This window comes from Cylas formicarius, unplaced genomic scaffold (assembly GCF_029955315.1).
Source record: "Cylas formicarius isolate icCylForm1 unplaced genomic scaffold, icCylForm1.1 PGA_scaffold_3__17_contigs__length_32017465, whole genome shotgun sequence".
In the NCBI taxonomy this organism is placed as follows: Eukaryota; Metazoa; Arthropoda; class Insecta; order Coleoptera; family Brentidae; genus Cylas; species Cylas formicarius.
In genome coordinates, this window is record NW_026844326.1 from 30,107,351 (window position 1) to 30,130,898 (window position 23,548).

Below are 23,548 nucleotides of genomic sequence, written 5' to 3' on the forward strand. Positions count from 1 at the left end.
TTCGGATTAGATCGAAACCTAATGTACCTTTTTTTGCTTGTAAAGTATGTTTTAATGGTGAATAAAGGGAAAACAATTTTTTCCTCATCGTAGCGTGTCTCGAGCGCGTTCGGATTATTCGCAAGGGGACGGGATTCTAAAAATCACGGACACACATCTCGGGTTTAGACGTAAACTTTATAAAATAAATACATATGTAAAAAGGTTATAACAATCAACACAATTATATATTTCAACCGACTGCCTTTCAAAAAAAGACGCAACGCGGTGAGAGAGTTTGTAGCCCAACCGTTCTTCGGCTCTTTCGAATCCGGCTCGAAGGACCAAGTAGTTGAAGGCAAGGTACATACTACTGCATATTAACTCAACTATAGATTTATTGATGAAGTAGACTGCGATGTCGTAGAACTGCTAGACAAGTGTTCAATTTCCGTTTAATAACATAAAACAGGACTCATTCCCAAAAATCATGGTCACTAGAATATGTGTAACAGCTGCGAGACTAAAACATCTCCACTTGAGAACGCCTGGATACGAATTAAGACTTAACATGGGCTATACATGATAACATCAAACATGAAAATATCTGATTTCTACCGAGGACAATCTGCCAGAGTGCCTTGAAACGGGAAATTAATATCCCGAAGGAAGTCAGACGGTGCTGTTTAATATTTATTCAGAGTTTATATGATATAGTTATTATGATAGATAGCATCGTCGATTTGCAAAACGAATACGGTCTAAAAATCAACTTAACAAAACTAAATTTATGGTCGTTACTGAATCAAATAGATAAAAACACGAATTGAAACTAAACTGCACGATCAGCGTTTGTCAGTCGGGCTTAAAAAGTTCTTTACTTTCTTTACTGCGTGTTTCGGTGCTACGTATTCTCTAACCTTTTATATTGTGTGAAGGCATAGTAGCTAAAATTAATCAAATGGTGTTATAGAAGGATTTTGAAGATATGGCGGACAGAAACAATCCCAAACGTTGAGGTTTATAAAAGGATGGGAATACCCAGTTTCAAATTTGGTACTGGTTATCATCATATATCATATCATCATATATATAAAAGGATGGGATGTGAGCCGTAAATTCTTGTAACAATCAAAAATAGGAAACTTGAATACCTAGTATCAAGATATAGCTCGTTACAACAGATTGTACAAGTAGACTGGGTATTTAGAGAGATTGTCAAGAAGGCCCCCATTGCCATGAAGATTTCCAATCTTTGACAGAAGATGGAAATCCGAGAAGAAGAAGAAGAAGAAGAGTTTCATTTCCTGAGAAAGTGACAACAGCAAAGATTATGGATTATAACATTATGTCAACCAACTATAGACAACTGGCCGACTGAGCAAGTTCACGACCTGAAATTCCTTGGTAGCACTATAAATCATGATATCGCCAAAGAATTATAAGCCAGTGCGACTTTTACGAAACAGTATGTATGATCTTGAAACATCAAGACAATTGATACTTTTGAGTTGTTCTAAATGGAATTATGCAGCAGGCAAATATAATTTGGCCTCTCGGAACCGGATTAGGGCGTTCGACTTATTTAGACTAAGTCGAGTGACTTAATATCGAACGAGTCCTTCCGGCCGGATTCGCTACCGCGAGGCTGCCAAAAGTCGAAATATCAAACGCGGCGGCATATGTCGCCGCCTAGACTATAGTAATTCAAAAATTGCAACAATTTTACTAGAGATACACAGTATCGACTTAACCCGTTATAATACACGTTATAGCGTTAAACGCGACCTCCGAGGGCCCCGCCCACCGTTTGATTATACGTAACAATATATTATCTAACTAACGTGAAATTTACGCGCCTTTACTGCGCCCACACTCTTCAATATGAAGGCTACAAAGATCCTTAACTACGCCCCGCCCACCAGGCAGGGCAACACGAAATATGGATGTACCAGGTGCCCCATTAATAAAGGACGCCCTCCTTATCTCAGGAACCGTTATTCCTACAACGTAGAAAAAAAAATTATTCATAAAATGGCCACTAGGGGGCGTAACTTCTACTGTGAAATAGAAAAAACGGGTTTTCTGAAAAATATCCCAAATTAACATATATAAAAATTAATTATTTGACATAATCTACTCTAGATAAACAGCCTTTTTTGTTTCAACTATTTTTTTCTAGCTATATCACGAGATTAATTCTCTCACGAGCGCTTCATGTGAAAACAGCTATTTTTATGATTTTCTCGAAAATTTCAAATATAATGGTGATGAAATAAATAAAAATATGTTTATTAAACATATTTTTCAACAGTAGCATAGTAATAGTATGTGACTTGGGATGCTTAATTTTCTACTAGAGTAAAATTTGATTTTGTCGTAATTTGTTCATAATAATAGTTAAAAAATGAATCGTCAATATAATTTATTAATGCATTACATGTAGTGGGGAAAAGGGTAAAACAACTAAGTAGGCTTGGACGTTGCACGATGAAAACGTCAATTTATTGAGGTATTTTCTAAATAATTCTCTCTAACCTAATTTCCTTTCAATTATGTTTTATATATAAAATAAAAGTAGTATCGAACCTCTACTATAAATTATCATCCCGTCATAATACGTCACCTCTCGGTTATCTCCAATACTGCATTTATTATAGCTACCTAAAAAAGTATTTTTAAATAAATTTTAATTTACACCTCGTCCATATTTATACCACTATATTTGAAATTTTTGAGAAAATCCGACTCGTAAAAGAACTAATATCGACGCGCCAGTCGAAGCTCCTATAAACACGTTGTAAAACTAAACCAAATTCGTCGAAATCGGATCGACCAAAAAAATGTTATTTCAACTGTTTCCACACCAATATTTGACCCCCGCCCTTAATTTGACGAGATAAAAAAAATGGTTCAAACAAAGCAGTTTCCTTATCTAGAGTAGATTACGTTGAAACTAACTTTGATATAGGTTAATTTGGAATATTTTTGAGAAAACCGTGTTTTTTTTTTCTATTTTATGAACTTGAAAAAAAAATTCTTTTCGTTAAGTCGTAGGACTAATGGTTCCTGAGATATGGCCGGCGTCTTTTATTAATGGGCCACGTGGCACTATTAAAGTCTACCGGAACCTAACCTCGATAATGTCCTGCGACCGCGCGCGCGCGCGCATCCTACGTTTTCGAGAACATCGCGAGGATGGCCGCGCAGATTTTCTGCGCGTTCGTCTCGTCCGGGTACATCTGCATCACCTGCACGACCTGCTCTTCGGGAAAGAGAGCGGCCAGGTGGTAATGCAGTTTCCTGCGAGCGTCTTCCTGAACACCGACGAGACCGCCCCACCGCGCCGCCGCCGGCCACATGTTCAGCTGCGAGTCGGAGCAGCTGGACAGGCGGTGCACGGGGTGTTGCGGGGGCGGAACCGCCGCCGCCGCAGGTGCCTGCTGGGGCGGCCACCCTCCTTGCCCGCCGCGGTACGAATCGGGAGCTGAAGCGATACGAGTGACGTGCTGATGTCGCTCGTTCCAAGGGGGCGGCTGCGGCGGCGGGTACGACGAAGCGGGCGAGGCAAAACGGCGAGCGATCGCGAGCCGCGGGTCGCAGCCCGGATTGAGCGTGAGTTGTCGTTGCAACTTGCGGTGGAGATTGCTCTCGGGCGTCGCGGGCTGATACGACGCCACATTGCCAACGTTATCGACGCTGCGACTCTTCGACACCACCGCGTGCTGCTGAGGTTCTTTCGGAGGAGGGACGTTCGACCGGGTCCGACCCAACGGGTTCTTTCGGATGTCGCCTGCAAAACAAAGCGACCACTCGGTAGGGGCGACCAATAGGCAACTCGAACAAAATTTTATTTTTGAAAAGTATTGCTTCTGAAAGCAGTTCACGAAAGAATGCGTAGTTCTGTGCAACAAGTATTTAAATCCCCTTTGAAACGCGATATCATCGTTGGTTGTAACCGGTTGTGACGTCACTCCGCGCGTTAGGCTGTGCGCTATCCGGACGGTAGCATAGAGAAGCCATAGGAGGACGACAAAGCGTTCGCTTGGTGGTTCTAAATTTAATTTTAGTCTTGATCCTGTCGCTTGCTTTTATTTTCTTGTGTTGCCGATATTTTAAAAGGTCAATCTGATAATTTACCTTTACTCGGTATGTTTATGGTGACATCTTGCATACAAAACACCGAAAGTTTTTCTTTTGCTGAGGTTCGTGCTGCTAAAGCTAAAAGGTATATTCATAGAAAATTTGGCTATTAATTTTAAATTGTAATATTCACATCATCAAAACACTTTTCCCACATCGAGTCGGGCACCTACAAAACATGCTTTTTAAACGCATCAATCGCCTCTTCTGGCGTCAAAAATCGTTTCCCACATAATTTATTCTTAATGTATGGGTACAAAAAGAAGTCGTTAGGTGCTAAATCAAGGCTATATGATGGATGGCTCGTCGAATCGGCGTTTTTAATGCTCAAAAAGTTCTTGCATTGAGAGTGATTCGTCTTCGGCGGTTGGTTTTTCTACTTCCGGCCGGTTTTCCTGAAAAAACAGGCTTTGTTTCGGAAAGACCCACACAATCGACTGCTGCTTATTTTCAGGTTCATATGCATAGATCCATGATCCATAACCTGTCACGATATCGTGGACGTGTTTGGAAGCACCGCGATCGTATTTTTTTAGCATTTCCTTCGACCAAGCAACACTGATGCCAAATTGTGTGGAATCCAAAGCGAACAATTTTTTTAACGGCCAAATGTTCATGTCATGTTATGGTGACTCGCATGACGATCCCGCAAAAATCGCTTTGCGCACTGCACCAATGTTGTTTGGACAACGTTCACGAAGTTCATCCTTAAGAAAACTACGACCACGACTTAAGTCCGAAAACCAGCGATAAACGGTAGTCCTAGATGGTGCTTTAACTCCGAAAGTCCACGTCTAAAGTTGTAAAAAAATATTGCTCCCGGTTAAGTTCCATTTTTAAATATGACAATTTTTTTTAAATTTATCTCAAACAACACTGTTTCGCCAAATCCTAACCTCAAAATGTCGAACCTCCCGATAAAGACGTTAGTCGCCAGATGACGGGACTAGTTTAAGAAAATCCCTCTATTTGTTTTTACTAAATAAAAAAAGGTAATTTGAGTATTGCAGTTATTAAAAAGCAGAAATAAATTTTAACCAATTTAAACTCGCATATTAAATTGTCTTTCGAACAGCAAATATTTTTTTTATCTGGTTGGTCTGGTTATATGCACGCAAGTTCATGACTTACCTTCACGGGCCTGCAGGTGGCGTTGCGCGTGTTCCGACAGCCTCTCGGTGACGCTTTTGTGCGGTAGCGGCCCCCTTTCGGGATGATGGTACTTGCACTTGTTGCCGTACGTGCACTTTTTCCCGTAGGGACAGGGCGGCGGGGGCGGCGTGCCCGCGACGTCGCCCTTGCGCGGGGACGCCCTTAGGAAATTATCGAGCGTGGGGCCCGAGCGGCCCAGCGGGTCGTCCGGCGGCATGAAGTGATCGTTGACGAACGAATACATGAGGACGCGTTCCTCCACCACCTTGCGAAACTCGACGCTCTCCTGGCAGAGGTCGCTGCAAACGCGCACGCCCGACAAATAAATATTTATTTTTAACTTTTTTTTTTGTTTAAGCGCCCTTTATCCTATTCTCTGCCCTTAAAACATAAGCAAGTAGCTAAGCAGCCTACAAGGTCCCTATGTAGCCGGGCATTTTAAAGGCTTCTCGTCCTAGGGGGACAACCGATGTAATTTTATTGTGCTTGCGCCCTGCACAAAGTGCTGAACTTCCAAGTTACGGCAAATTTTGGTAAATATAAAACTTTGTTCACTAGTAATAGCGATTTCCAATGATATTTTTCGAAATATGTGGTGTACACTGCGTACACGGCTGACAATTTTTATCTACGAAAAAGGCGATTGTTAGAATCTTAGATTTTTCGCCCATTACAATGGCGTGCAAGGTTTTCGAGAAGATACTTGCTTTTTTGAAACGATGCAGTACGTGGTGATAGTAAATGACGTCATCGGGTCTAGATTGAACGCGACACATAACGACTTGCGCAAATATGTTCAGAAGCGTGTGTGATAAGACGAAAACCATAAAAAATAAAAATTGTAGCCCTCGAAACTGGCTACATGACAGGTTATGTTTGAATTTTGATTTTCAGGCCTTGTTAATTTTTGCCCATACACTTGAAAAACCCTGTATATAATCGAAAAAAAATGCTTGAAATAAAAATCATAGTTTCTTACCTGATTGGATAGTAGTTTTTCAGAAATAATCGATATTCTTTTCGGGAAACCACAATAATTTTTTGTTGTATTTATCGTTTTCATCTATTGTACAGGGTGTTCAAGATATCCCGTGCTACATTAAGAAATATATCAAGTGCCTTAAATTTGCAACTACCGGCTTCAAATTGGGCAGGGAGGTGAAATTCCACACCCACATTTAAACTGTTGAAACTGGGCGCCATCAAATATCGCGAAGAATTTTTGAACTTTTTTTTTGGTTTATTTTGACTCCCAGAAAAAAAAAAGGTTTTTTGAAAACCATTAACACGATTGGTAAAATTCTTGAACCGGGGAGATGCGGAAGATCCCGTACTTTCACTTTTATTTTTTGATTATATACAGGGTTTTTTAATTATAGACAAAAGTCTAAAAGACCCTGAAAATTTTTTTTCGAAGTAAATTATTAGCAAGAGCTACAATTTTTGTATGTACGGTTTTTGTCTCTCATATACGCTGATCGCGATATTAGTAAAAAACCATATGAAAAATCTGTCTATTTCTCGCGTTTAATTTAGCCTTGATGACGTCATTATCAAGAAATGTGGGAGAATCGGGCCTGTAACTTCTACTTCGAATATTTTTTAAAGTATATACGGGTTATTTTGGTTATGCGCAAAAAATCTAAAAAATCTTGAAATTTTCCATTTTTTTATGGTAAATTTTGGGTTGTAAATAAAAAACGGCAGCGGATGACATAATTTGGTTTAAACAGTATCATATACTGTGTCGCGAGCTATAATTTTCTATTTACGAGTTTCGTCCATCATAAAAAAAAAATTGTAATCGTTATTATTAGTACAAATATTTACATTGACCAAAGTTCGAAGCCACTTTATACAAGGGGCACGCACGATAAAATTGATTTTGCGAAAGTTCTATAGTGGTCAGCAGGAGCACTATAGAAAAACAATGCGGTCCTCGTTTTATTTTAATATTGTATATACAGGGTGTTTCATTTTTCGTGGGCGAATATCAACTTTCTTATTTTAAATGGCACCGCATATTATTTGTTATAGATAAATGTTTAAAAGGAAACATTTTAAAAAGTAAAAATATTAGGCATATACAACCTCATATAAAATTGCCTTAATTTTTTATACCAAATATGACAAGATTACAAAACTAAAAAAAAAAGGTTTTTTCTTCAATTTTATTTTTCGCGTACCCTGTATTAATATGTATCGAAATTTCTTAGGAAATCCGTTATTTGTGTCCTTTGTTTACAACAAGACTTACGAAATGAATACTTTCGAATGAAGAAATTGGCAGGTATCGCAACGGTTAGACTTAGGTATAGAACATTATAACAAAATATGTCTAGAATTTTGTATAGAATTCAAAAATGAAGTAGAATACCAGCTGTTCCATTTAAAATAAGAAAGTTGATACACGTAAAATTCGTCATTCAGCCTATAGCAATCGCCATCTCAAGCTGTTTAAACCTCACAGGGTGCTCCCACTTTTTTACGTCACCCGGTATAGAAAATAAATTTTAAAATTTAATTTTAACCATAAAACCTTCGCACAAACTTTTTTTTCCTTCTAAAATCAGTTCCCGAGAAAAGATAAGCGCAGGCCCCGCCCGCTCACCGATAATTGTCGTTGCTGACGACTACGCCGTCCGTCTGCGCGGCCAGTTTCAAAATGTACCGGTCGTCGTAACAAACCATCCGTTTCCCGCCGACCAATCGCGACGGCGTAAACACGAGCAAACGTTCCCTCTCGAGTTCGGCCAAAATCTCCTGGTCCTTTATCGGGTTGTCGCATCGGGGGCCCTCCTTGCGCCATTTGGGCACGAACACGGTGATGTTCTTGTGGCCACGCGATTTAAACCAATCGACGCAGATCTTGATGCCGCGACACGAGAACACCTCCTTGTTGCCGTGGCTCATCGCGACGTTGCTACCGTCGACTACGACCGCCCTCAGACCGTGGTGGTGATCGCCGGCGACGTCCAAAAGCCCTACGTCCGACGTAGGGCTCTCGGTGGGGCTACTGTCGCCCGAGCCGCCCTTTTGCGCGCCCAGTTTGATCAGTTCGGCGAGCAGTTCGTTTTGGGTGGGCGACGGGCCCAATTTTTGAAGGGCGGCCTGCACGTGCCGCTCCGTGTAGCCCAGTTTCAAGGCGAATTCGACCCTGGACGGTGGTTTCGTTGGTGAACTTTTTCTTTTTTAAATCGATTTTTGATAACGATTGCGAAGGGGGTGAGGGACTACCTCAAAAATTAACCAAAATTTGGTTATTTGCGCAATTTTAGCCCCTTCGCGTAATGCCAGGGGTAAAGTCTGTTCATAGATATAAGAAAGTGCGGGCAAGCTGGAAGGATGAAATATGGCCGAACAGGTCCGTACTTTGTTAGGACATATACTAAACAATACTTATTGATTTATTTATGTATTTATGTTTAAATCTAAAATAAAATTACAAATTATTTTCATTACCTACTTAAATTACTTAAAATTTTCACATAATGTTCTAATTATTATTTGTTCTATATTATTTGCAATATGGACATACGATTGTTCTGCTTTTACTATATGTTTAACAGAATTTGCCTAACTTTGTGGAGAGATGTTAAAAACTTCGGTTTCTATAAGTTTGCGGACATTTGAGTTAACACGGGGAAAAACATTTTTACCTGAATTTAAATTCCGAAACTATAGGCAATGATCTTGTTGCATTGTATGTCAATGACCACCCTTGGATAATCCCATTCAAAAGCAAATGGTCACTTTCTTATATCTATGAACAGACCATACTTTTTAAGGCGTCCAAATTTACCTCGCGGTGTAGCCCGCCGTCGTGTCCTGGGCCCCTTGAACGTATTCCGCGTATTCGGCGGCCAGGGTGTCGCTGACTGTCCGCGAGACATCCTGGTGGCCGCCCGAGGCTACGCCACCCGGCACGTCGTACGAACCCTCGCAGTCCGAATCGTAGCTAGAGTCTTCGCCAGCTGCTACGGTACCGGCGGCGACGCAACCCTCCGAGCATAAACCATCTACATATTTCTGAAAAACCACACAGGAATACGGAACTTTAACGTATATTTTCTTAAATTTATTTCAATATCAAATCTCAAAATGCAATATATTTAAGTTGCATGGGCCTTTTAAACGACACCCGCCAAAGGCGCGGGAATGATCGTGACGTCATACCGCTGCTTTTCGACCGGTACGGCTACATACCCACGAAAACGCAAAACGACTTTAGGAAAAATTCTTCGGGAAATTGCCCGAAGAGCGCATAGCTTTTGAGGCAACTATTTGCTAGCGTTATTACAAAATATTTTAGGTGATTAATGTAGACGTTGATGACACTTCTATTATTTGGCCTACAATTGAATTAGAAACTAATAATAACTTCCCATTCTTATATATTCTTACCAATAGAAATAGAATAAGAAGACTTAACATTGTTGTTGTTTTCAGAAAACCTACGCGCACGGCCCGACAATCAACGGTTATCAACTCTCTTGCTTACAGAGCCGTAAACCTATCCCTGTTCGAGTCACTGAACCCAGAATTAGAAAAGAAACGCAAATAGGGAAGTTTGAGAGACAACCTATACAAACAAAAGACAATAAAACCCCTTTGTTTACTATCGGGATTCCGGTTTGATGGCAGCGATTTATAAACAAAATCGACCGTAATTGTTTCGATAGAAACGGTGGAAAGTCTGCGGTTTCGCGTGACGATCCAAAAGCCGCCGAATTCCTTCTATCCCGTGCAATATTCAAAACGGTTCGACGAAATCGTCTTCGGAAAATCGACGACGAGTCTGATCGAGTCGCGTTGCGCAATCTTTTGATTTCTCTCGAAACTCCGTAAAAGTTTCAAATTGGCAAACTGACGAACGTGAGATAGTCGATTTCACCTCGCCATTACAATAAATCCACCTATCGAGATATAAACAAATATGATATATAACATATACACCGACGATCGAAAAATTCGGCTTTCTGGGATCATAACACATCTTGGTTGGCCTTGGTTGAAGCATATTGTAAACTCAAACAATCTTCCACAGACCACAAAACTTCTGGATTCCTCCTGCGTCGGTTATTGTTGAGTCGAACTTCTTCAGAGCTTGAATGAAATAAACGCCGCCTCGAATTACTGATTCCCATATTGGTCGGACAATTAAAGACCCGAGTCGCGGTCAAGATTGTTAGGTTGCTTATAGATTTCTATAGAAGAATTGATTACATACAAAAGTATCATCGACGTAGCGATTCCATAATTTTTATTTTAGATGGAAGGTGTCGAGAGGGTTTTAACAAGGAAACTAGATATTTCGCTGATGATTTAATTTAATTAATCAAAAAAACATTCTATTGGTTCGTCTGCAAAATGAGCTAAAACAGTCCCTTTTAACTCAACTTCGTCGTTAAACCGCCGTCCACGTAAGTCCTTTTTCAAATATCCAAACAAATAATAGTCGCTGGGGCCATATCTGGACTATAGGGAGGATGATCTATCTGTTGGAACGCACACTCTAAAATGGCAGCTTGCGAAACACCAGCAGTGTGGACAGGTCAGTTTTCATCGACGTTTTGCACGTATACAGTCTGACGCAAGGCTACTAAGATACATATTTGAAAGAAGACAGAAGAAGTTTTATCGTGATACTGGAGCTGCATCTATGTCAGGCAGGGAAATTTTGGCGCTAACCTCGTAGTTTCACGAATTACACCACGAATCAAATTTTGTACAAAAAAGATCTACACCCGATTATAATAACGGTTGTTCACCGACACCTTTCTAAAATAAAATTGTTAGCGAGAAGGCCCTAGCGTCTACAACGGCATCGAACATAACTATTAATTGCGGAAGAAAATAAATTAGAAAAAACCAAGGATGTTGTGGTGAGTATATTGCCACCAAGAGTAGGGGAGCAATCGGAGAAAATGAAGACCCGAACCCAAATCTACGGTGAAGTTGACGTAGGAGTTTAAACATAACAATAAAGATAAATCATCTTACTGGTAAGACTATTCCATATCTTTATTGCCATTCTATATTGTTCTTGTTTTTATTGATGATAATAATTTGTTTAAGCTTAGATTTCTGTAGTGAGGTTATAGTCAATAAAAAATGGCCCAAATTTCCACCGTAACATTTACTTGAAACAATTTTTTTTAGAAAAATCCTCATTATTTGCTTTTCGCCCCATTTCTGTCTTCGTCGCCTTCCCGGAGCTTCTGGTGCTTTTCGCATATACAGGAAAAATATTTGCGTTTTTTTAATGTGCGCAACATTGTGGTTCGATGATTATTTTGCAGCTTGTCCAAGAATTCCCCTATCAATGATTTTGTTTTCGTCCACATGCAGTAAAATGTTAAAATCTCTACATTTTCCGTTGCACATTTGCGGTTATTTATTACGGAGTATGATTGGACACGAACTACTGGGTAATTGGGTAAATTTCGCGTGATTCCAGAAAATTACATACACGTTTCCGACAGTTTTCTTGTTACTTTCGAAAAATCGAACTTTTCGAAAGTATCTACTCGTATAAAAATTTATATATCTCGGTAACGGTAGGTCCTATGGGATCGCCACCAACTGTTGGAACTGCAACATAAGCTTGACTGCGGCATCCATCTTTTTTTTGCGTTTTTCGAATGTTTTTTGAACATTGCTATGAAACACGAAATTTGAAGCTATCGACTTCAAATTCTGCAGACGAATACCGCTCGGTGTCCTAACGAAACTTATTGAAATTGGGGGGGTTGGGGGGTCGGGAAGTATTTAAAAAAAATTTAAAATCGATTTTTAAGTATTGTACAGGGTGTTCGCGATATTCCGTGCAATATTAAAAAACATAATGAGTACTCCAAATTTGTATTTGCGATTTCAGATTTGGGTGAGAAGTAGAAAGTCTGGACCCGCATTTAGACTCTTTAAATTGGGAGCAATAAAATAACGCGATTTTTTTTTTACTTTTGAATTTTTTTTTGAAGCGACTTTTTTTTATTTATTATTTATTGATTCGCGCTATTTGTGACGATTTTTCGAAAGCAATCTTGTTATTTCGGCACAGGTTGGAACGTCGCCATTATTACAGGTTTTCGCCGAACTGTCATGATTGTCTTCTTCGTCATCACTCAATAACACGTTTGAAATTACAGACTCCACAATTTGATCAACTTTTTACAATATCACTGTCAATATTAACATAGCTGCTAAAACTAAAATCATGTATTCATCCATTAATCGGATACTTTTATCGTAGCCGAATTCTGGATATAGTTGGTGCTTTTCCAACCGCTGGCTCAGCGGAAGATCGTCATATTCAGTCTGCACCATCACAATGGCGACCTAAATATTATTTGTTCAGAGACAGTCGGTGGCTAATTACTGAAAACCGCAAATCGGAATGAAAAAATCAGCAAATTAAATTTCTTTACAAATGACTGGAATTTTAATTTTAAGAGAAATCAATGTCTGCCAAAACAGACGTGTGAACTTTCGTACGTCCGCCACTGGTGTAAAGAATTCACTAAATAATGCGTTTTAGGACGTTTGACATTCAATTAGAAAGAGCCCTGTATAAAACTCAAAGACGGGGAAAAATAACTCGCCTCTTCGAGAATGCGTCATAATAACATAAATATCAAAATTGGGGTTAGAATTATTTAAACGCACGACAGCTTTATGTAGCAATCCCCCAAAGTTGGCAACGTTCGTCCAATCTATGTTCCGTCACCGAAACTCACCCCCTCCGAGTTGCCACGGCAACGACGGTAAACGTGACGTCGCCGCCACAGCCACCTTCGTTCACTTAACTAATTAAACAGAAAAAGGCAACTAACCTCGCCGAACGTAACTGTCATGTCTCGACCCGAGCGTACCCGGAACTGCGGTCAGCAAAAATTCGACGACGACGTCCGGGTCGCGAAGCGAACGAAAACCGATCGCAATTGTCGCGTGACATGTTTTATTTACGTCCGCCCGTTGTCGGCCGCCTCGCGTCGCACCGCATAACTATACGTTATTTACGTTTTCGATTCGAAACGGAGAGCGTGCGTCACGGCAACCTTCGACGACTACGTTCGCGGACTGACTGGAACGGGCGCGCGATACAACGAAGAAGATCGCGAGCGGCCCAGGCCAACCGGATGTTAGGCAAAAGAGAAAGAGACCGTTTGAGCGCGCGCGTGCGCGCGAAGCCGTCTAGAGAGATCTCGATTTGGCGATGCCTGTCGCGCGTAGAATTTTTTCGGCCGAGTTTCACCGCCCGCCACCCCGCGAAGCGCGCTCTTTCTAGAGGTCACCGACGAAATGAATGAAAAATACGAACCGGACCTGGCCGCGAGAGTCGCGAGATACGAGGGACGCAAGACAATTTTACCCGCGACCTACCGAACTGTTGTACCGGGTGGTCCCGTTAATTAATCAGGAAGCTGGAAATTATTTTCAAGTACTGCAAAATAGAAAAAAACGGCTTTTCTCAAAAATATTCCAAATTGACCTATATCAAAATAAGTTCTAACGTAATCTACTCTAGATAAGGAAACTTTTTGTTTGGACAATTTTTTCCGTCTCGTCAAATTAAGGGAGGGGGAAGGGTCAAATATTTGTTTAGGAAAACTTGAATAACTTTTCTTGAACTTAGTTTAACAGTTAAAAAAATGTTCCGCAGTAGATGTTAAAATATGTATATAAAATAATTAAATATCATAGAACACACACGAGGGCAGCGCCAATATTTCCCGGAGTGAATATGAAAGAAACAAAACAGACAAAGAATTTTTTATTATTTTTTAATATAATCCCCCTTAACTTCAATACACTTATTACATATCTTTATTAACAACTCAATCCCTTTAAAAAAATATTCCTTTGGTTTGTCCGCAAAATCAGCTAAAACAGCCTCTTTTAACTTAACCTCGTCGTTAAACCGCCGTCCTTTTTCAAATATCCAAACAAATAATAGTCGCTGGGGGCCATATCTGGACTATAGGGAGGATGATCTATCTGTTGGCACGCACACTCTAAAATGGCAGCTTGTGAAACACCAGCAGTATGGACAGGTCAATTTTCATCGACGTTTTGCACGTATGCAGTCTCGCAATTTATGTAATAATGTTGCATAATATTTACCACTGACAGTAGTATTAGTTTCTTTAAAATCTATCAAAAGAATTCCTTCACAATCCCAAAAGATCGTGGCCATCACCTTTTTTGTTGACTGGCAAACTCGGAATTTTCTTGGAGGTGCTCCACTCTTACGACGCCACTCCATTGATTCTATTTTCGATAGAGGGTCATAATAGAGAACCATAGTTTCATCTCCCGTCACAATAGTTTCTATCGCAGGCTTGGGTCCCGACCCAAACAGTTCCAAAAAAGACCGCGCACCCTCGACACGGCGTTGTTTTTGAATAGCCGAAAGGTTTTCATTCATTCTGAGATTTCCTTGACCTTTAAACGTCGATTTTTCAATACCACCTCTTCGCAACAATATCTTCCGTTGTAACTTCCACTGGTCGACCAGTTCTTGAATCATCTTCAAGGGACTCCTGCCCGATTCGAAAACGTTTTGCCCATTCTTTCACTACAGAATACGAAGGAGAACTTTGGCCGTACACACCATCCAGCCTTTCTTTAATAATTTTAGGTGCTAACCTTTCATTTGTCAAAAACTATATGACTGCTCTGTAATCAATTTGCGACATTTTTTCGGACACGTCTTGTTTAAAATGCTGTCAATAAAAAACTATTTGACGCAAGACTTTAATGTTTTTTTCGCAGCCTACTAAGTGATACTCGAGCTGCATCTATGTCAGGCCGGGAAATTATGGCGCTAACCTCGTACGCACACATTGTTATTTTTCAAGTGCCTAATCCCTTTATAACGAAAAAAAATCAGTACCATCAATTTCGCTATATAAAGTTTCGACTGTAGTTCAATTGACCAGCCCCAACACTAGTGGTGTAGTAGTAACAAAAAATTGTTAGTTAGATTTAAACTAAATTACACGAGCTGTTCCAAACTCCCAATTTTTGTAATAAAAGTCATATATATATATATATATATATATATATATATATATATATATATATATATATATATATATATATATATATATATATATATATATATATATATCAAATGATACCTAATGAAAGTTCCTCCATTTAAAAAAATCGAGTTTTTTAAATTAGACAACCCATCCTGGCCCAACGAAACACTTTTTGTATCTAATTTTTTATCTCGGTGTCGTACTTATTGGGGTAAGGCACCTTAACGCATTTTGTCCAAGTGGTGCGTTAATGCGCCACCTACTCTATGATTTTTTTTGTCACATCCAGGAAATATTTTTGCACATCCATTTAGAAAATTTATTATTATCACTATTTAAGAACATACAACCGTAGAAATTGCTAATTTATGTGTAAAGGAAACATCTTATATATGACTTCAAAAGTTAACAAAATCGGTACATAAATCTGTATCACATTTTCAAGTAAATCCAAAATAGTAAAAAAAATATTTTGGATTTGGATTGCCATTTTTGTTAAGTCTGCATGTAGATTACATCGCAGAAGACATACATTGGAAATACTATACAGAGTATGCTTTATTTTTTGAAAATATTTGTTGGTGCGTGAATGCACCACCGGTTTTATCCGTGAGACAAAACTTTGTTATTGCAAGTCTAGACAAGTCAGCGCATGTAGAATAAACATCCAACAATTAGCGTTTTCTTTAGTATTAGTCTATGCCTTGTGCAGTGAACGTTCCAGGTCGTAAAATATGGCATTTCCGAGGTATTTGACTCAAAAGGAATTAGACGCGGCTATGGAGGAGATCGTGATGGATGAGGACACTAACAATGAATAATAATAATAAGTGTAATGTGACATACTTCATGCTTTGTAAAATATCTGCAAAAATGAAACCGGGTGTTACCCGTGGTGCGCTCACGCACCATAAAATATTATGCGTTTTTTTGTATCAAATCGGGTTCTATTTGGAAAACAATCCACTTTTAGTTGTTTTCTGTCAAATTTGAACTTTCTTTTGTATATTTACTACTAAACTAACATTATTTTATTTTTTTTCCCAGTGGTTCGTTAACGCACCAGTATTTTTTTGTATATTTCGAGTTTTTTTTACACATGTAATGTAGATATTCTTAAGTTCCAACAAAACAAATATTTTCAGAGCAAAAAAGCATTTTTTTTATGTTTAGGTACAACTTATAAACGTTTCTAAACTTAAAGTCAATTATTATTAATTTTTACTAAACCTTTTTCATAAAAACTTTTTTTTTTAAATAAAAATAACCAAATTTGATCTAACGGCGCGAGGGTGGTCAAAAATCAGGAACGTTGACTTCAAAACAAAGTCGAATTTCAAAAGAGGTGCGAACATTCTTTAGCAACTCGCGTCAAATCTTTTGAGCCGAGTGGGCCGTGATACGTCCGCGCGCCCGATCGTTAATCTTCGCTGCTAAACCGTCCTCGATCCCGGCCAATTTGATTTCCGAAATTGCGAATAAAACCGTTAAATTGCTTGCCTTTTAAAACTTAAATAAGTAGTTAACCCCTCTGCGGTGTGGCAATGAGCGTCAGGAATTTCAAACGTTCATCGATTTGCCAAAACGTGTTCGGTATTAACGACACCTTAATTTCTAAAACTAACGACGTCCGGTTGTCCGGGCCTATTTTATCGGAAACTCCCAAAACGATTTACGATCTGGGTCGATCAATTTAAAATCCCGAACATTCCGCGCGGAACGTTTCGTTTGGCGGGAATTCCGCCCGTTAAAACGCAACACTCCCTACAATCGGAATATTACCGACTACGATTCACCTTTTGTTTCCTTCGAAAACGTTCGTCCTATCAAAGAAAACCATTATACTTCGACCAAAAATGTAGTGCTTTTACTTTGGCAAAATCGATGTAATTTAATTGTGCATGCACCCCGTCTAAAACGTCTTCACATCTCGTCGAACTTCAAAGTTACAGCAAACATCGGTAAATATTAAAATTTGCACAAATAATAGCGTTGTCGATTGATATTTTTCAAATATCTCGTGCCCTCTATAATTGACGAAACCTGAAACTCTCCCACGACACGGTTTACGATACTGTTCAAATAAAATTATCCCATCTTTGACGCGTCTTGGTCTTGGTTCAAAACTTTTTTGAAAATAGTAAATGGTTTTCGAGAAAATAAGTTTTTTTAATAATCAATGACGTCATTGCGTCCTGACAGTCCCCTTTTATAAAGCGGGTTCGTGTTCCGTTCACTTCGGAAAATAGCAAAGTGGGTTCCCATGGGTCCACAAATGACAGAATTATAACTGTTTCAGTTAGGCCGATAAATAATACGAGTCAAAAATAAACATTGCAAACACCCAAAACGAAATATGGGAAAATATCGACCATTTAAAGCTAAGGGCGCCGACATGCATTATATTTTTGGTCGTATTATACTTAAATAAGTATACGCTTAACCCATATTATCCCAAGCATAAAAAAATACTTTTTTGCTCTGAAATTATTTATTATGTTGCACTTAAGAATACATTACATGTGTCAAAAAAAAACTCGAGCCATACAAAAAAATACTGGTGCGTAAACGAACCACATAAGATGTAACATATAATTTATGCATAAATATACAAAAGAAAGTTCAAATTCGACAGAAAACAACTAAAAGTAGATTGCTTTCCCAATAGAACCCGATTTGATACAAAAAAACGCATAATATTTTATGGTGCGTGAGCGCACACCCGGTTTCATTTTTGGTTATATTTTACAAAGCATGAAGTATGTAAATGCACATTACACTTATTACAAATGTAAATTGTGTGGCTGTGGCAGATTCTACATCTCCTTCGGGCTTTATTAGCATGAACAATCATGGGGTGACCTTGATTATCATAACAGCAGAAAGCATACGTCTTCTTTTGAATTCCAGGGTTTCATCATCGGATGAGTCCCATTCAGGTTCAGTAGTTGATATATTACAGGACTATTGAAGTACAGCTGTATGTAACTCGAAAGTTCCAACTATATCGGTTGGTTCCCCAAATTCTTGTAGATTTATGTTATCGTCAGTCAAGGTATCCACATCGGGTAGAATATAGACCGCGTCAATATGATCTGTAAATATTTTTTCACGTTATTTTTAGCATAAATTTACAAGGAATGTAATGCTACAATACATAAGAATACGTATATCCAAATAATACTTACGACTTTCGTTGTTATTGTCCTCATCCATCACGAACTCCTCCATAGCCACTTCTAATTCCTAATAATTGTTGGATGTTTATTCTACATGCATTGACTTGTCTAGACTTGCAATAACAAAGTTTTGTTTCACAGATAAAACCAGTGGTGCATTCACGCACCAGTAAATATTTTCAAAAAATAAAGCATAATCAATATAGTATTTCCAATGTATGTTTTCTGCGATGTAATCTACATGCTATAGACTTAACAAAAATAGCAATACAAATCCAAAATATATTTTTTTACTATTTTGGAATTACTTGAAAATGTGATACAGCCTCAGCCAATTATTCCCGGTTTATAACGAAGCTCAAACGTCTAAATGCTGATATCCGGGTCAAACGGGACGGTCGCTGAACCGCAGCACCGTGAGGGGGTCCCCAAACAAACACAGAAATAGGTACCAAGCCAGGTAACACACCTAAAATATAATATTACGGCGGCCGTTTCTCCTATGTTTTTGCAAGGGACATTTGCATTGCAAATCGTCGTCGGATCGCGTCAAAAGTGACGTCAAAACCGGAAAAAACGTTATGTTTCCAACGCCCCGTATATCCGCGACCTTTGCGTTCATAATTAAAACGTTTGAGAGAGAGAAAAAAAAAGCAGCAGGCATAAAATTATACGCCGAATGTTGCAATTCAACAAACTCGAACCAGGATGCGCCTTTTTTATAAACTCTAACCTTCGAAAAGCGGCTCTCGCCTTTCACGCTGCATTTTCGGACGAACGGGAGTATCGAAAATTTGAACCCATATTTATTAACTTAACCTTGTTCAAAAAGGATGTGTGCACGGATTCTCGCACGGGAACAAAAGTAAAAGTGTACGTGGCCCCGTTTTCCCGCGGGGGTCACATCCGTTTTAGTCGAAGCGATCCGGCTGGCCCACTTGAAAACTGGGTAGAAACTTCACCGATTAATTTGAGAGACTCACCTGCAGTCGCGTTACGAAATCGCCGCTAACGGTGCGGGCTACGTCCTCGGGGGGGCTCGATAACAAAACGTCGAAGATCACCGTTCCGTCGCTGGCCCGTTTTTTTTCAGTCAAACTCGCGGCGAATAACACCGAAATCCGGTCGAGGTTTTCCTTGAGGACGTGAGTGCACGACGACTTGATTTTCACCGTACCCACCGTCGTTTGGGACATCTTCGACTGTGTCCGGGTTCACATCGTAACCCCGCGATGGAACGTTTCTCGAAATTTCACGCTTTTTTTCGCCCCGGATTATTATTGCGGGTCAAATAAGTTCGACAACAATGACATTTTTATTTGACGGTGGCGCCGCGCGCGGCGACTTCACGTACCGCGCCGACCGCGATATTTGAATCGTCCTAAATTAAAGAAAGCTACTTCCAAAGTTTACGGAATTAAAATATAAGTTGCCGCCGCACTCTCCGTCGGACGATTATCTTTGATGTGTTGAGATTTAAGCGGGCCGCGGCCAATTCCCTTCCATGTGCAATCGTTCGTTATTCCACGAGGTTACGAGGGATCTCTGCAAGTTCTGCGTGTGGCATATCTATATACGCAGGGCTATCCAAAAGCATGATATATTTATAAATAAATAGTATAATGCACTTAATAAAGTTATTTTTGATTTTACATAGTTTAATATGAAAACGAACGAAAATTTGAACCATAAAAGGGTTTCACAATAAAATCATTTCTATTCTTACTCCAAATTCCACAGTTTTTCAAATATATACTTCATTAAATTCGTGTTTTTTTCCATGTTTAATGTAGGAACACTATTGATTTGAAAATTTAAAAGACCCTCTGGAATTTAGCGTTAAGAACAGAAATTTTTCTATTGTCAAACCTTTCTTTTTTAATGGTTTAATTTTTCGTTTGGCAGCTTCCTTTTTAACGGAGTTATTAACATTTGCAGTAGACCATGATTACATTAAGTCTTATAAAAAGAAATTTAAATATTCGATACTTTTCATTCCAATAATTAGTTAAATAGTTGAAATACAAAGGAAAAAATTAAAACTCTATAACTATTTTTAAAATTATATTTGTTCTATATAAATTTATTGACAAATTTACGTTATATAAAATAAGCACCACATAAAATCGTAATAGGTGTACATAAAACAAAACCCATTTCAATTTTCAAGTACGTTATAATATTTTCGTTATCTTTGCCAACATTTAACCCATAATTTTGACATTGTCAATATTAGTCTTGGAAGTGAATGAAAGCCATCAACAAATGCAATCTAAATGTAAATACCTATTTGATTTGACTACGCTTGCAGTGTTAATTTCAGTTTGAAGGCATACATCTCTCTTAATATAAGATTTATTTTCGTTTTCTTCTAAAAATTACATATATTTATTGTATAAATGTATCTGTGGATAAGTAAATTCGTTCGTTTTTTAATTTCCCAGGAAAATCTTACCATCGGAAGTAAACTTACTATTACAAAAAGAGGGAATTGCAAACTTCTGTCATCCCTGAAATGTAAACTGTAAATTCTCATTCAACTATGACTCTGTTCTAACCTTTTATTAGCGTATCTATGAGTGCCCATAAATCCAAATAGATTTTTTCAAGTATGACTAACTAAGGATGTGATTGAATATTCTAAGAAATATAACAGTAAGCAATAAAATCAATTGAAAAAGTGGGCTACTCCCTGGTAAGAAAGAGAAAAAAGCTTCTAAAATAGTATTACCTGGTCTCAACTGACCGACAATTTAAAAAAAAAGCCAGTCCCTCGTTTAATTTACTGCCAGAACCTTCTACTAAAAAATAGGTCACAGATATTTTGGTCATTTACTTCTCTCACTGAAAAGAAGATGCAAGACGTTCGTTGCAAGAGCACCAGGTACCTTGTCGACCTAAGTTCGCCTACTGCCCACCAACTGCAAATTAGGCAGCAGTGCGGCTACGTAAATTTTAATTCTGTAAACTTTAGCTACGTCAAGAAATACGAAGTTAGAATGTTGGATGATTTTATTTAATCAGAATAAAATTTTCATGAAGTGCGCATAGGAGGGGACACCAATATTACGCCGTCGCCTCTAACGAAAAGCATGGGAATGTTTCTTTTGGTCGTTTTATAGACTTCCTCGTACGTTTCTTCGTCGATTTCGACAGTCGTAATGGTTTCCTCTGCGTCGCTCAGTATCATATTCATGTGCTGATCGTAGGCCTAAAAAACCGCAGCTTAACGACTCGTACGCGCGGAGCCACAGCGCTTACGTGAAGCCTGCCCCGCAATTCCCTGTCGTTCCGCATTTTCACGTAAATTCTCTCGTCCAAACTTAACCTAACCAGGTCGAGCGGTTCTTTCACCGTGATCGACGGTATCTGAAAACTCGGAAGCCGATAATCGTCACCGCGGAGCGCAATTCGACACTTACATTCTCTAATTCGTCTCCCATAATTCCGTTGAAAGCTGCAATTTCTCTTAGATCGTTCAAAACTTCTCAACCGTCGCCATTCTGAAACGATCGCTTCTTCTTGAAACCAGTGGGCCGCGCAAATCGGGCCGGGCCGAACGCGAAAAGAAGAAGAAAAAGCAGGCGTGTGGCGTGTTGCCTACGACATTGGCCCGAACAACAAACAGACGGTTTAGTTTAGAGACCGCGCTAAATAAACACGTCAATAAGATTTATTTGTGCGGCACTCCATAAGCGCGCTATTTTTAGCGTCGGAATTTTCAAATTAAGCACGCTCTCGGATAGTTTTCATTCACCGTCCGTTTACTATGCACCGTTTCGCGTGTTTTCGTATCGCGAGCGGCGCGTTTTCGAAAGAATACCGAAAATGAGCGATTCGAGCAGCGATTCGAATTCTTCGGACGCCGGCGACGAACGGGACAATGCCAATTTTGCCCGCGAGAAACGCGACGTTTCCGGTCGGTGGGGCGCGAAAGAACCGCCCTACTTTCCGTTGAGGCGGGTGGTTTGGCCACCCCCGTCGACGTCATCGGCATCGAGACATGCGACAAGACAAGGCAACGTCGGTTTCGGATCGAAAATGCAACTTTTCTCGAAAACGGGATACTTTTTAGCCGTTTACGCGGACGGCAGGGTACGGGGGACGAGGGACGAGAACGATCCTCACAGTTGAGTCGATAGATGGCGCGCGAGGTTGACGTTGATGTCAAGTGTCGATTGTTTTCAGCGTTTCTGGAGATCGTAGAGGGCGGGGGCCTACCCGAGCACGTCATGATCCGCGGCATGTTGACGAACTCATACGTAGCGATGGACAGGACGGGCAGGCTATATGCCGAACCAGATCCGAACTCTACGTCGGCGATTTTTGTGGAATCTTTCCAAGGGTCGTACAACGTTTACCTGTCGAGGAACTGGGCGCACCTCGGCTGGTACCTCGGCATTAAAAAGTCGGGCAAGTTTAAGAGGGGCCCGAAGACGAAATTGGGCCAGAAGGCTATCAGGTTTCTGCCCAGAAGGACAAAATTTGAGCAGTAGAAGGAAATGTACACGCCAACCGCACCTCTTATAAGTTTCTAATGTTTATTTCTTGTCCGTAATCATTTCAAGTATTACTCAGCGTCAGTATTCTTTCTTATGTCTCTCTTTATCTCTGGTAATTGCATTTATAGCGTTAAGCAACGTAATTGAGTATTTAAAGACGTAAACGTATCTAGATTTGTTAACTATAGTCGTCTAGTTTGATTCACTGCACTAATTGTCTAAATAAACACCACAAACATTGCGACTGACATTATTCTTTTAACTAGTGAGGATGGAATGAACCCCATAGTCCGTCTATAGATGGAATTGCACGTGATTTCAGTTTACTTTAAGAAAAATGCGGGCCAGCTTTGGAACACAAAACCACAGATCACGAAAGGAAAAAAAAACTGCACCATAACAATGACATGGGATTTATGTTTCGGAAGTGTTTGGTGAATCTTTTCAAGTGTTCAGGTGTGCCGGCTCCGCTGTTTTTGTTGTTCACTACGGTTGGAGGCCTTATAAACCGCGGTGAAAGGCGTTTTTTTGGCATTCGTCAAAA

At 39.6% G+C, this 23,548-nt stretch overlaps 3 protein-coding genes across 4 annotated transcripts; 1 reads left to right on the top strand and 2 right to left on the bottom strand.

Moving 5' to 3' along the window:
- Positions 1–231: 231 nt before the first annotated feature.
- On the bottom strand, positions 232–20,079 carry LOC132698951 (probable ribonuclease ZC3H12C). 2 transcript variants are annotated; one of them, XM_060665294.1, is made up of 5 exons: positions 19,486–20,079; positions 9,077–9,303; positions 7,886–8,431; positions 5,254–5,573; positions 232–3,772 (listed from the first exon to the last, which is right to left on the bottom strand). In XM_060665294.1, exons 1-5 carry the CDS (start codon positions 19,696–19,698, stop codon positions 3,153–3,155), a joined length of 1,926 nt encoding a protein of 641 aa, XP_060521277.1. In that variant the 5' UTR covers positions 19,699–20,079; the 3' UTR covers positions 232–3,152. The 2 variants fall into 2 exon arrangements, with proteins under 2 accessions (XP_060521277.1, XP_060521278.1); XM_060665295.1 differs by lacking the exon at positions 19,486–20,079 and adding an exon at positions 13,110–13,409.
- Positions 20,080–20,691: 612 nt separating this feature from the next.
- On the bottom strand, positions 20,692–22,022 carry LOC132699480 (U6 snRNA-associated Sm-like protein LSm3). The gene is made up of 3 exons (XM_060666225.1): positions 21,925–22,022; positions 21,764–21,871; positions 20,692–21,713 (listed from the first exon to the last, which is right to left on the bottom strand). The coding sequence occupies exons 1-3, from the start codon at positions 21,943–21,945 to the stop codon at positions 21,537–21,539; spliced, it is 306 nt and encodes a 101-aa protein (XP_060522208.1). The 5' UTR covers positions 21,946–22,022; the 3' UTR covers positions 20,692–21,536.
- Positions 22,023–22,144: 122 nt separating this feature from the next.
- On the top strand, positions 22,145–23,468 carry LOC132699579 (fibroblast growth factor 1-like). The gene is made up of 2 exons (XM_060666373.1): positions 22,145–22,631; positions 22,691–23,468. Exons 1-2 carry the CDS (start codon positions 22,331–22,333, stop codon positions 22,996–22,998), a joined length of 609 nt encoding a protein of 202 aa, XP_060522356.1. The 5' UTR covers positions 22,145–22,330; the 3' UTR covers positions 22,999–23,468.
- Positions 23,469–23,548: the final 80 nt, after the last annotated feature.